The 14,034-nt window shown below is 42.6% G+C and overlaps 1 protein-coding gene and 1 pseudogene across 5 annotated transcripts in view; one reads left to right on the top strand and one right to left on the bottom strand.

Moving 5' to 3' along the window:
• The first annotated feature begins 2,778 nt into the window (after nt 1-2,778).
• LOC133100124 (protein tyrosine phosphatase type IVA 1-like) lies at nt 2,779-3,301 on the top strand (annotated as a pseudogene).
• A 7,605-nt stretch (nt 3,302-10,906) lies between these two features.
• The window catches only part of ME3 (malic enzyme 3), a 322,981-nt gene continuing 319,853 nt past the window's right edge, over nt 10,907-14,034 (bottom strand). For all 5 annotated transcript variants that reach the window (XM_061204050.1, XM_061204051.1, XM_061204052.1 and 2 more), the window contains exons 14-15: nt 12,535-12,633; nt 10,907-11,144 (exon numbers count right to left, since the gene is read on the bottom strand). In XM_061204050.1, the coding sequence (XP_061060033.1) occupies nt 10,983-11,144; nt 12,535-12,633 (261 nt within the window). In that variant the 3' untranslated portion in view covers nt 10,907-10,982. The remainder of the gene's footprint in view (nt 11,145-12,534; nt 12,634-14,034) is intronic.

Here is a 14,034-nt window from a genome sequence, read left to right as displayed (position 1 = left end):
GATCACCACTGCTCTCCCCCTATGTACATGTCCTCTGCACCGTGCTTGGGCTGTGACAGCTGGTACTAGGCTGCAACTACCAGCCCCCCCCCCTTGCTTGAATGTCCTCCTCACCCTCTCCCCCGACTCCAGTATCTTCTGTGTCTGTACCTACTGCACAGACAACTACCTTGCTCCCCTCCATGTAGTGGACTGAGTTATTAAAGAAGAAATGAAGGATGGAAGAAAGAAGAGTAAAGAAGGAAGGAAGAGGAAAAAAGGAAGAAATACGGCTTTATTGTTATGGGCCAAGTATAGGCCAGGAAACAAAGCCTAGACATTTTAGAAAATTCTAAAGCTGTTAGAAAGGAAACCTGAAGACAAGGAATATCTTCAAAGGGCTGAGAAAATAAATGTCAATGCAGAATTGTGTACTCAGTGGAACTATTAGAAATGAAAGCAAAATAAAAGAATTTTAGAAAAAAAGTTTATTAAAAAAAAACAAAAACGTCTACCAACAATAAAATGTATTTTTCAACAGTGAGAGAATGCATATTTTCAAGATTATATAAAATATCAAAGTGGATCATATAATAGGAACTAAAGGAACCTCCAAAAGATGCTCTTAGATAAGGGAGAATAATCTTAGAAGAAAGAGTTGAGATGCAAGAAGAAATAGCGAGCAAAGAAATTGCTGACATATTGGGCAAATTTAAACAAACACTGATTTTTATAAACAATGTAATTTGTGGGGTTAAAAAATACTTGACAACATTAATAGCTAAAGCATGTTGAGTTCCTTCAAGAGGTGGGAAAAGATTTTTAAAAAAATTTATTTGGCTGCGTCAGGTCTTAGTTGCAGCATGCGGGATCTTCATTGTGGCACGTGGGCTCTTCATTGAAGCATGTAGGCTTCTCTCTAGTTGTGGCAAGCTGCCCCAGAGCACACGGGCTCTCTAGTTCTGGTGTGCGGGCTCAGTAGTTGTGGCACGTGGGACTCTCTAGTTCTGGTGCATGGGCTCCACAGCACGTGGGCTCAGTAGTTGTGGTGCGTGGGCTCTAGAGTGTGCAGGCTTAGTTGCCCCACGGCACGTGGGATCTTAGTTCCCCGACCAGGGATTAAACCCATGTCCTCTGCGTTGGGAGGCGGATTCTTAACCACTGGACCACCAGGGAAGTCCCGGGAAAAGATTTTGAATGTTTGAATTTTTCTAAGCCATTTAAGTACTGAAAGTATAGAAATAGGGTATCTAATAAGACATACATATTAGAGAGAGACTCTAGATCCAGAATTCCAGAATTCCAATCTCAGCCCTGCCAATCACTAGCCATGTGACCTTGGGCAAATAACTTTTCTGTGCCCAGGGTTTAAAAGTTTTTTTCATCAGAACAATGGAAATAATACTAGTATCTAATTCATAGGGTTGTTGTAGCAAATGAAATTATGTAAACCTATTTAGATTTAGAACAGTGTCTAAACTATAATAACTGCTAAGAAGTTTTAACCACAATTACAAATTTCCAAAACAGTGGAAGGAAAATATGGATTTAGGGGAGGAAAAGATAAAAAAAGAAATATAGACATAGGATAACTAGCACAAAATATGAGCAAAAACAGATGCAGAGATAGCAATAACATTGTAATATAAAATAATAAGACAATATAATGTAATAAAATAATGTAAATGGATGAAGTTCTTCAGTAAAGACAAAGTTGGTCAGACCGAATTGAAAAAAACCCTAGCAATATGACACGTCTAAAACATGAAGCCGGTGGAGGAAGACACAGCAGAGTCAATGGGCGGGATTCTTCCACTACCTTCCCTTTCCCGCCCGTTTTGGCCCCCTCCGTCTCTCTTCAGCCTCTTCCAGGCTTTGTCCCCCACCATTCCCATCCTCAAGTCCGTCCTCAGCCTCTTCCTTCCCCAGCAGGAGGCAGGAAGGCGAGAAGACTCAAGCTGCAGCCCTTCTCCCTATGCCAACCAGCTCACTCCCCGCGGCGGCCGTGGTGACGTCTGCGGGGGGCGGGGGGCGGGGGGCGGGCCCCACGCCCTCGCTCTCAGGTTCTTGGCCCGCCCCGCCGCGATTGGCAAAGAGGAACGCACGTCACGCCGGCTATAAAAGGCAGGGCTTGTGACGCAAGAGAGCTTCGGCACGCGCGGATTGGCTCTCCCGAGGCCGGCGCTCGCTAGAGCTCGGAGCCACGCCGCAGCCGCCGCTCCGCGACGATCACAACAGCTACCTTCTCAGCAGCCGACGCCGCCGACGCCACCGCCGCCTGTGCCACGGAACCGGCTGTATGATTAGGCCACAGTCTTTAATGAGTAAACTAACTCCTTCCTGTGGTGTTCTTGGTCACGCATTTATGGAGTTTCTGAAGGGCCCCGGAGAGTACTGCCAGGCACAGCACGACCTTTAATGAGGACAAGTGAACTGTAGAAATTCATTGCTACTCCATCAAGAAGCCCCCATAGGCGCGGTCATCCTGGACACAGAAGTGTGGGATTGAAATCATCAGAGCATTTTACAAGAATTACGACCTGAATGGGGTAAACCTCTGTGCTCTTTCTTTCCATTGACTCAGTATTACTGAACTGAAGGATGGCCTCTTGTTAGGAGGTTCATTTCATTTCCTGTTACTCCCAATTGCATATCCAGAGCATTGAGAATTTCGAGTGGGGGCATATTGGAGTAGATTTCAGTTTCTTTACATCATTTCTGCATTCAAAAATTTAATTTTTTTTTTTTTGTAACCGTATCGAGTTTTTTTTGTTTGTTTTTTTTAAAAACTAAATTAACATGGCTCCACTGAACCGCCCAGCCCCTGTGGAGGTCACGTACAGGAACATGAGATTTCTTATTACACACAATCCAACCAGTGCAACCTTAAACAAATTTATAGAGGACCTTAAGAAATACGGAGTTACCACAACAGTAAGAGTATGTGAAGCAACTTAATGACACTGCTGTTGTGGAGAAAGAAGGTATCCAGGTTCTGGATTGGCCCTTTGATGATGGTTCATCACCCCCTAACCAGATTGTTGATGACTGGTTAAGTCTTTTAAACATTAAATTTCGTGAAGAACCTGGTTGTTGCATTGCTGTTCACTGTGTTGCAGGTCTTGGGAGAACTCCAGTGCTTGTTGCCCTGGCACTAATTGAAGGTGGAATGAAAAATGAAGATGCAGTACAGTTTATAAGACAAAAGCGGCGTGGAGCTTTTAACAGTAAGCAACTTTTGTATTTGGAGAAATACAGTTCTAAAATGCGGCTGCGCTTCAAAGGCTCTAGTGGTCATAGAAACAACTGTTGCATTCAGTAAAACTTGGCTGCCTCATGCTGTTGCCTTGGAAGTCAAACTTGAGACAGGACTTAATTTATCGTACATATTAGCCAACATAATAGGCTTAATGAATGACAAGTCTAATGAAGCTTCCATAGGAATACTGAAAAGCCACAAGCTTGACAGAATTGCAGCCTGTTTGGCTTACTACTATCCCCATGCCAGAAACAATATATAAGAAATTGAGAGATTAGGTGCCAAAATACTCAGCACAATACTTGTATATTTTTAGTATCATACAGAATTAAAATCCTAGGAATTAGGAACAGCACTGTAAACCATATGTGGTTTATTCCTCCAGTCATCTCAAACATTGCAAGTAAGACCTATATGGTTATTTGTCTGCTCCTTTATGTTTACCACCCCACACGTGTACCAGTATACATCAGGTTTGCGTAACAAGTGATTTTGTTGAATTCTTACCAAGACTTATGGTGATTATTTAATGTCTTTCTATAAATCTCATTTTGTGCTGTTATGAAAACCTCCAGTTTGAAAAAAATCACACATCTCTGGTTGAAAGTTCATGTAAAATATACATCATACAGAAGCATATGTGTTTAACATCTTCAGACAAAAAAGCCTAACAGTTACTTTGTTTACACTTGGGATGCAGTTTTAGAGGGGAGGGCCTGAAGACAGAATGGAAAGAGGCTATGGAATATTTTTAGGATTCCATACTAGAAATTCCATGTTCTCTTTGTCTTGTGCAGGATGTATAGAATAGGTCCTTTTATTTAGTAAACTTTAAAGGTAAAGATACTTTGTAGCAAAAACATTTCAAAAATTTCTGAATTTCTTATAATTCTTCGCCATACGTATTGGAAGTTACTGTTATTTTTGTTTTAAGTGTGATATTTTTTTCTTTGTCTTTCCAACCAAAACAGAAGAGGATTTCTACTAATGAACTGATCAGACATCTAATATTTTATATGATTTTGAACTGTGTAACTTAATAGTTGGATATTTGATACTTTGTTTTATTATGTAATTGATAAAATGGTGGTATGTATTTTGTGTTAGTTCAACCATATATTCATAGTGTCTGGGAATGTAGTTCTCTGGGAGAAATAATTTGTCAGTATTCACCATTCTCCAACTAGTACAAGAACTTAAACATCTAAATAATGAATTATAGGAGAGAGACAGAGACAAACTAAGCAAGATGGTATAGCTGTGTTAATATTAGTAAAAGTAGAAGCAAAGGCGTTACTAGAGATAAAGAAAATCATTACTTAAAGTTTCAAAAGTTTCAATTCACCAGGAAGTTATAACAATTCTAAATTTTATGTATCAAATAACATTGGTTCAAAAGCCATAAAGCAAATATGGAGAGAACTACAAGGAAAATTGACAAGTTTACCATAGTGATAAGTTTTACTATTTTTCTTCCAGAAACAGATCAAGTAGACAAAAATCAGTATGGCTATAGATTTGAACAAAACAATTAACAAGTTTGATCCCATGAACATAAGAGGGCATTGTATCCAACAGTGAGAATCCATATTTTTTAAGAGTACATGAAATATTTTATTAAATTTGACTATATATTAGATCATAAATCATTTCATCAAAATTCTAAAATATTTGAATAACACAAGTAAGTTTTCTGACTACAATTAAGTTAGGGAAAAAAAGTTAGTAGTATCATTTGGAATTTTGAAAATCTGTGTCTAGAGACTTCCACTTCTAGATAGGATGTAGTAGGTCATGGCAGCCCAACACCCTCCCTGCAACATCCAGAAAAATATGGATAAATTACAAAAATCATATGTTTAAAGACATATGAGAGCTGTGAAAGCAGCAAGGACTAGATGAATAGGAATTCCAGAGAGGAAGGAGCTCTCCTGAGGTGAGTGGCCTTTTTGTTTGCTGGGGGTATTTACTGATTCTGGACATAGACTAAGGATCTGGCTTTGTTCTTGCAGAGGGTCTCTAGTGAGGGAAAGAGAAACCCAGCAAGGCTTTAGATGGTCATGTGAGGCTGGTGCAACAGATTGGAAAATTGAGAAGCTTGGCTAGTTTCATGTTGCAAGTTGAGTTCCTCAGGAAACAGGTACTGAATCTGAGATTTGCCTTTGGAAGCTTACTGGGGAGTCATCTCAACAACACTTGAGAGGGAGCAAGAGAACCAGGATGCTGCAGAATTTGAATGGTGATACATACAGTTTCAACAGTGACCTTAGCCAATCTCCCAGGGAGCTCTGAAGCTGGGATGGCCATTTAGAGATGTCTGCAATTGTGGCAAGGGGGTTGGACCTTTGGACTTGAATCAACCAGTCATTGGATACAGGCTGTCCCTGGGGATGAGGGCATAACCTTGGATGAAGCATCTTCCTTCAGTCAACTGCAACTCCCAGTGGGGTATGCAACTGTGAGCCTTCAGCTGATAATACTACTGGCAGCTGGCCCTGAATAAGTGTTTCAGACCTTTAGAGGGATCTGGGTGGTACAACCACAGCATCCACTATACTAAATGACACTTGCTGAGTTCTGGGACTATGTACGAGAGGCTGGGGAGTTAGAATGAAGACTTTTAAAAGACAGAGGGAAATTTCCCTTAACCTCATAGTGCTTAGGAGACAAAGCCCTGCTAGAAGAGGTTTTAATTCTCTCCAACACTTACTGTCTGTCTTTTTTATTACAGCGATTCTGGTGAGTGGGGAGTGCTATCCCATTGTAGTTTTAATTTTAATACAACTAATGTTGTTAAACATCTTTTAGTGTACATTCTCTCACATATCTTTGTTAGTACTATGTCGATTCAAATATTTTACCCATTTTTTCAGTTGGCTTTTTTTGTCATCTTACTGAATTGTAAAAGTTCTTTATATATTCTGGATTCAATGCCTTTATCAGATATATAATTTGCAAATACTTTCTCTCAGTCTGTTACTTGTCATTTTTTTCCTTATTGGTGTGTTTCAAGTGCAAAAGTTGAAAAATTTGGTGAAGTACAATTTATCAATTTTCTCTTTTATGAATCACGCTTTTAAATTGTATCTAAGAACTCTCCTCAATCAGTCACAAAGATTTTTCTGCTATATTTTCTCCTAGAAATTGTATAGTTTTAGCTCTTACATTTAGATCTGTGGTCCATTTTGAGTTAATTTTTGTATATGGTGTGAGGTAAATGTCTATATATATATATATATTTTTTTTTTTGCATGTGGATATCCAGTTGTCCCAGCATCGTTTGTTCAAAAGACAATTCTTTCCTCCACTGAATTATCTTGGTAGTTGAAAGATCAATTTACCATGAATATAAGGACTTATTTGTGAATTCTCAACTCTGTTCCATTGATCTATATGAGCACACTATCTTGATCATTGTAGCTTTATAGTAAGCTTTGAAATTGGATCATGTACTTCATTCTTTTTCAAAAATTTTGGCTATTCTAAGTCCCTTGCATTTACATATAAATTTTAGGATCATCCTGTCAATTTCTACAAAAAAAAAAAAAAGCCTGCAGGGATTTTGATAGGTATAGTGTTGAATTTATAGATAATTTGGAGAGAACTGCCGCCTTGACAATATTGAGTCTTCAAGTCCATGAACATGGAACATTTCTCCATGTGTTTTTTTTTTTTTTTTAGAAATTCACGTTCTTATTTATTGATTGATTTATTGATTGATTGATTGCTGTGTTGGGTCTTCGTTTCTGTGCGAGGGCTCTCTCCAGTTGCGGCAAGCGGGGACCACTCCTCATCGCGCTGCGCGGGCCTCTCACCATCGCGGCCTCCCCTGTTGCGGAGCACAGGCTCCAGACGCGCAGGCTCAGCAGCTGTGGCTCACGGGCCCAGCCGCTCCGCGGCATGTGGGACCTTCCCAGACCAGGGCTCGAACCCGTGTCCCCTGCATCGGCAGGCAGACTCTCAACCACTGCGCCACCAGGGAAGCCCTCTCCATGTGTTTAAATCTTTAGTTTCTATCATCAATGATTTGCAGTTTTCATTGTACAAGACTTGCACCTCTTGAATTGCTTATTTTTTCTTTTTGATGCTATTGTGAATGGAATGTTTTCTTAATTTTATTTCTAGATCGTTTGCTGCTTGCTAGTCTATAGAAATACAACTGATTTTTGTATATTTACCTTACTTTCTATGACCTTTCTAAACTCATTTGTTAGGAGAGAGAGAAAGAGAGATAGGGAGGGAGGGTGAGAGTGAGAGCAGTGCAAGTGTTATTCTATTCTTTGGCATTTTCTGCTTACAGGATTATGTCTTCTGTGACTAAAGGCAGTTTTACTCTTTTTGTCCCCCCAAGTCTGGATGCCTTTACTTTACTTTTCTTTCTTTATTGAACTGGCTAGACCCTCCATGTTGACCAGGAGTGGTGAAAACAACTTCCAGATCTTAGGGAGAAAGTATTCATTCTTTCACCATTAAGTATGATGTTAGCTGTTGGTTCTTCATCAGGTTGAGGACATTCTCTTCTATTCTTAGTTTGTTGAAAGTTTTATCACAAATGGGTGCTGGATATTTTAAAATGCTTTTTCCACATCCATTGATCCTGTGGTTTGTGTCCTTCATTTTAGTAATATCAGGTACTACGATGATCAATTTTTAAATGTTGAAACAACCTTGCATTCCTGGGATAAATTCCACTTGTTCATTGTGTTTAATTCTTTTATGTTGATGGATTTGGCTCGCTAATATTTTGTTTAGAATTTTGCATCTATATTCATGAAGGATATTGGTCTATAGTTTTCTTGTGTTGTTTTTTTAATCTGGTTTTGATATCAGGGTAATACCAGTATCATGGAATGATTTTGGAAGTGTTCCCTCCTCTATTTTCTGAAAGAGTTTGTGAAGGATTGGTATTATTTATACTTTAAATATTTGATAAAATTCACCCATGAAGAATTCTGGGCCTGGGCTTTTCTTAGTGGGAAGATTTTTAATTACTAATTCAATTTCTTTATATGTTATAGGTCTATTGAATTCTACTCTAATCTTTGCTTACTTTGAATTTTGTTTGCTTTCCTTTCCTAGTTTCTTCTTTTTTTGAATTTTATTACTTTTTTATACAGCAGGCTCTTATTAGTTATCTATTTTATACATATTAGTGTATATATGTCAATCCCAATCTCCCAATTCATCCCACCACCCTCCACCCCCCGCTTTCCCCCCTTGGTGTCCATACGTTCGTTCTCTACATCTGTGTCTGTATTTCTGCCTTGCAAACCAGTTCATCTGTACCATTTTTCTAGATTCCACATATATGCATTAATATACAATATTTATTTTGCTCTTTCTGACTTACTTCACTCTGTATGACAGTCTCTAGGTCCATCCACATCTCTACAAATGACCCAGTTTCGTTCCTTTTTTATGGCTGAGTAATATTCCATTGTATATATGTACCACATCTTCTTTATCCATTCATCAGTCAATGGGCATTTAGGTTGCTTCCATGACCTGGCTATTGTAAATAGTGCTGCAGTGAACATTGGGGTGCATGTGTCTTTTTGAATTATGGTTTTCTCTGGGTATATGCCCAGTAGTGGGATTGCTGGGTCATATGGTAATTCTATTTTTAGTTTTCTTTCCTAGTTTCTTAAGGAGAAAGTTTATGTTATTGCCTTGAGACCTTTTATTCTTTTTCCCCCCTGATATTGGCATTTAAAGCTATAAAATTTCCCTCTAAGCACTACTTTAGCTACAACTCATTAATTTTGATTTTTCTTTATTCAACTCAACATATATAATTTATCTTGTGATTTCTTCTTTGAACTGTGACTTACTTAGAAATATATTGTTTAATTTCCAAAGAGTTGGAAATTTCCCATTTTCTTTTACTGTTGTTGGTTTCTAATTTAATTATTAACTCTGTCCAAGAAGACTTCCTGGAGCCAAGTGCATTTGAACTCCAATGATGAATGATGTCTCCAGGCAGAAAGCTGGGGTGAACTGAAATTTAATTGGTAAAGAGCAGAGAAGCAGAGGGAAGGGCTTTCCAGGTAGAGACCAAGCATGTGTAAGGGCCTGTGTAAGTGCCAGCAAGATGTTCATTGCGCTTGGAACAAAGGAAATGTAATTTTTATCTTCTTTCTTTTTGTCTTTGTCAGTATAGATAAAGCTGGTTAATTCAGTTGATCTCATCAACCTGTTTTGGTTTCACTAATTTTCTCTACTATTTTTCTTTTCTGTTACATTGAGTATAAAGGAGGTGTAGTTAGGGTACAGAGGAAGTTGTGGGACAGGACGTAGAAAAGATCATGTAAAAGGCTCCCTGGTGTTCAGATTCCAGCTTCACCCTTCAAGCCCTCTTCTGAAGAGGTTCTCATTATCCGTGAGTCCACGGATTTACAGAACAGGGATGCTTCCTCAGGATATTCTTGGCTGAGCACCAGCACCAAGGAAGCAGATGTTGGAAGAATAAGACCTAGGCAAGGGGTGACTGATGTCTCTGCTAATTACTCTTCTAGGATCCCAGTCATCCACCTAGCCTGTCACTGAGGTGGTCGTATAGGACCTATTCATTGTGGGCAGTGCGGAACCTGAGGCTGAGCTGGCAGCAGGGGTGGGCAGTGGTAGGTCTCTGGGCATGGATTGTTGTTTCCTGTGTTATACAATGAAATTAGAGGCTGGATGCTGCCATGCCAGCAGATGTTAGCAATTTAGCAGGGTCTTTGATTGTGAGGGCTGCAGGCTCATCTCCCCCCTCCCCAGCCCCATGGTGTGGGCTCGCTGGACATGAGGGAGGTGAAGGCTACGACTGAACTTGGTCTAAGAAACACTCAGGACAGACTGACATCATTCTGTAAGAAAACTGCTCCAGTTTGCTGAATTACTTCAGAGAGTGAAGGGTGGAAGAGAGAGAGTGTTCTAGAGCCAGGAACATGAAATCAAGTCTTCCCTAGAACTCCCCAGGTTGCTCTTCCTGTCACAGCCTCTCTTCCTCTTTCCTCTGGGTTTGCTGACACTCTCCACCCATGCTTCTCTGGTTTTCCTTTTAGTAATGACCACAAAGGAATGCCTAACACTCAACAGCCCACAGGGCAGCGACCCTTTCTGACTTGTGAGTTGCCTCCAGCCACTCAGCCCTTACGCCCACCTGAGTCTTAAAGGGTGTGTATTCCTCCAACAGGGACTGAACTCCTTGATGGGTGGGCCATGCTTTCTGGCCAGTGGCTGCCCTTACATTCCTCATTTCTCCATTAAACCTACCCATCCTTCACTCTTGGACTCACTGCAAACACTGCCCCCCAAGAAGCCTTCTTTTATGTCCTCATAGGAAGTATCCTCTCCCTTCTCTGAGTACCCTTGACCTTTTTCTGCAGTTCTTCCATGGACTTACTACTTTCTCCCTTGTGGCAAAATGAATTGTGTGCATATCTCATCTCCTCTACTAGACCCTGGACCCTGTAAAGGCAGAGTTCCAGGCAGGACTCTAGATTTCCACAGAGTCTAGCCAATAGTTGGCAATTCACAGATGAAGAAATTCTTGGGAAGGAAGCCTGAGGAGGGTTACAGAAAAGTGAACTCAAGGCCTTCAGGGACAAGGCTCTCATTCACCATATGCCTGGGCATCTCTCCTCACACCAGAAAGTTCAAAGGAAAAACACAATGACAAGGATGGCCATTTTGGAACCCATTTATATTGTCAGTGTTACTCTGGGCTTCATTCAGCCCCACACCAGCCTCTGAGATTGCATCAGACATTCTGAACATTCATGGCTTCCTTGGGCCAAGTGTAGCTGTCCAGCGTAAAGGAGTCATAGTCTGGAGTATAGACCAGGGATCTTACAAAAGCCTCCTTGTCCTTGGGCTCTGGGTAGTAGGAGGCCAGGTTGTGTTTGTAGGCGAAGTCGAGGACCTAGGGAAAAACACGTTTGACTGAGGAACTGGATCTAAGGAGGAACCTGTCTAAAGGCCCTTGCTTGGGAGCTTGTGGAAGGGGAATATACCCTGAAGCAGCAGATGTGCTCCTCTCATGAGCTGAGGCCCAGGAAGCCACTGGAGAGGAAGGATCTTCAGCTTTCTGCCTAGTAAGGAAGCTGTGACACCGTGGAACAGACACTGGGCCAGGGTCAAGAGGCCTCAAAGTCTGCCTCTGCTTCCAACTGCCTGTGGGTCCTCAGCAGTGACATCATCCTTGCTGAGCCTCAGTTTCCTCATCTGTAAAGTGGGGGTCATGAGAGCTTTCTCTGGCATGGTGTGAGGATAAAATTAGGTAGCAGGTATAAGTGTTCAGTATCTGATATTTTTTTCTGTCTTAAACATGGCTTGAATTGGACATTGTTCTCTGGGTATTAGATTCGGCTTCAGAAGAGCATGAATCTAAATATCCCCAAAAGGAAGGAACTGGATAGGGTGGACGTGGACCCTAAGCTGCGCTGCTGGTCCTGAGGGCTGATTCCGGATCCTGCACCGGACAGCTCATGGGCAGTGCATGCTCTTGTGCAGTGCGTTTTCTGAAATTATTCTTCAAACGTATAGAAAATGTAAAATATATGTTAATAGAAATAACAGTATAATAAACCCTCATGAATTCATCATCCAGATGAACAATTATCAATGTCAGGCCAGTCTTTACTGCCCCATGTTCTGGTTCTTTGAAAACCCATCATCTCTGCATCGTCTATTGGGTGACATTTTTACGTAGAATATCCCCTGAACTTGATCACCCATGGCCCAGCCATTCTGAGAGAAAGGGGAGGCATGAGCCTCTCCTCTGGCCAGAAAGGTGCCGAGTGTAGAGCTTTTCCACTGTTCTCTTTTAATGTCCTCCAAAACTCTGGGAGAGAGGAATTACTGGCTTCTTTGCAGAAGAAGGAAACTGTTGAGGCTCAGGGAAGTGAAGTGACTGGGCTCAGGCGACTCTGCCGCTGATTGGCAGAGCTAGGACCCCGCAGCCTGAGCTCTTTCCATGATGCTATACAAGTTGACCTTTCTGTGTAAATGGGCACTTATGATTCATTTTTAAATTCCACCCGCATTCTGGTCCACAAAACTAGGGCCTTTGGTGACCTTTCTGTCTGGTGTTTGAGGGGAAATCCAGGAGCTTTCCCAGAACTGCCCTGAGTGGGGTTGAGGTGGGGCTCGAGCTACAGGCAAGAGTGTCACCCAGCCTCGGGGGTGCATGCAGTGCAGCCCAGGGAGCTCAGCCTGTCTCCGTAGCTGCCACCCTCTTCGTCCTCCTAAAGTCACAGAGAGAAAGCTGATGAGCCCCACTCCCCATAGTAAGGGGGTAAGACGTCCCTTACTTTGATGGCGATTCTCAGAGACACGTCTCGGATGGTGCTGAGTGGGGGGTACAGTCTCCCCTGTGACAGATGCTGCTCAGAGACCTCTTGGGCGATTTGCTGGGGAGAGAGGACAGAGAGGAACAAGCTGAGTTTCTGCCTTCCCGGAACAAGCCCAACCCAGTGCACCAGAAACTCACCTCGCCCCTCATACGTGGCCCATAAGTGCAGTTTCTACTCCTGTCTCTGCCACCTTGTGGCCCCAGGGGCGCTTAATGCTTGGGCTTAAGCAAGGACTCATCCTTTCTGTCCCGTGAGACTGGCCGAGGCTTAAAACAACATGAAGTTGTCTGAATTCTAAAGGAAAATCACTAAGGCCAAGATGAATAAACCTGTGACTTGCAAAGCAGACTCTGGGGTCTCCCCCGCCCCGGCTGACCTAGCCTGTTGTATAGGGATCCCTGAGTCCCTCGCTTCCCGGGTTCCAGCCTCTCCCACATGCTTGGGAGCATCCTGGCTGTCCCCCTAGGCCATCTTGTGTCTCTGTATTCAGGGCTCCTTGGGCTCTCCTTTCCGGCCCTGGCCGCAGTGAGGAAAGAAAGGCTGCTTCTCCAGTGACACCACGAATGGGCCTTATGCGGTACCTGAATAAATGCCCTAACAGCACTTTCAGCCCGGGAACAGCCTCTCCTACAGCTTCCCTCCCTGCTTCAGAGCTCGTCTCTAAGGGCCAGCTCTCCGCAGCCAGCCTCATCCTGCAGCCTCAGGCACTGGTGCTCAGCCAGCCTTGCAGAACGGCCTCTTTAACGGGGCTCGGAATGCACTCCCACCCAATCTTCTCGTGTCAAATTGAAATCTGGGAAAAGCCACAGTGCCCTCTGAGAGCTCTGTGTCCCGGGACGGACAGGGAAAGGAGCTGGTCTCGCCTCAGAGTTTGGCAGACATTAGGAACCTGGGCTCCCCCCTCTGCTACCCCGTTCTCAAATTCCTCTCTCTCCTTTCTGTTCATTCAGTCAGACATCCACTGAGCTCTGCGATATGCCGGGCTCTGTGCTAGGTGCTGAAGAGCCATGGTGGAGAAGCCACAGTCTTTTCCTTCCTGGAGACTGGTGTCAGTGGACAATGAACAAAGAATAGTAACGATTATAGTGATTTCGAGGAGAGGGGACATATGGGCACAGAGGAAGGCAGGGCCCAGTCTGCCATGTACAGGAAAGGCTTCCCAGAAGAAAAGACAGAAGCTACGACCTGAAGGACAAAGTGTGAATTACTTGATGAGAGGAGAAGGAATATTACATGCAGATTCTTAGAGGGAAGAGAGAGCATGACTGTAAAAAGAAGGTGGGATAGGTTGACGGCAGGGGGAGGCTAAAAGGCTGGAGAGGAAAGGAGGGCCCTGGATGAAGTGCCTTGTATGGAAACCATGTGAAGGAGTTTGGCCTTTCCTGGGAGCACCAACGAGCCATAAAAGGTCTGAAATTAGGAGAGAGATGGCCTGTTCTGGGCTTTAAGGGATTCTCT

Source organism: Eubalaena glacialis, chromosome 10, assembly GCF_028564815.1.
Source record: "Eubalaena glacialis isolate mEubGla1 chromosome 10, mEubGla1.1.hap2.+ XY, whole genome shotgun sequence".
Taxonomy (NCBI): domain Eukaryota; kingdom Metazoa; phylum Chordata; class Mammalia; order Artiodactyla; family Balaenidae; genus Eubalaena; species Eubalaena glacialis.
Note: the sequence above shows the minus strand (reverse complement) of the source record. Positions and strands in the feature narration are given on the sequence as shown.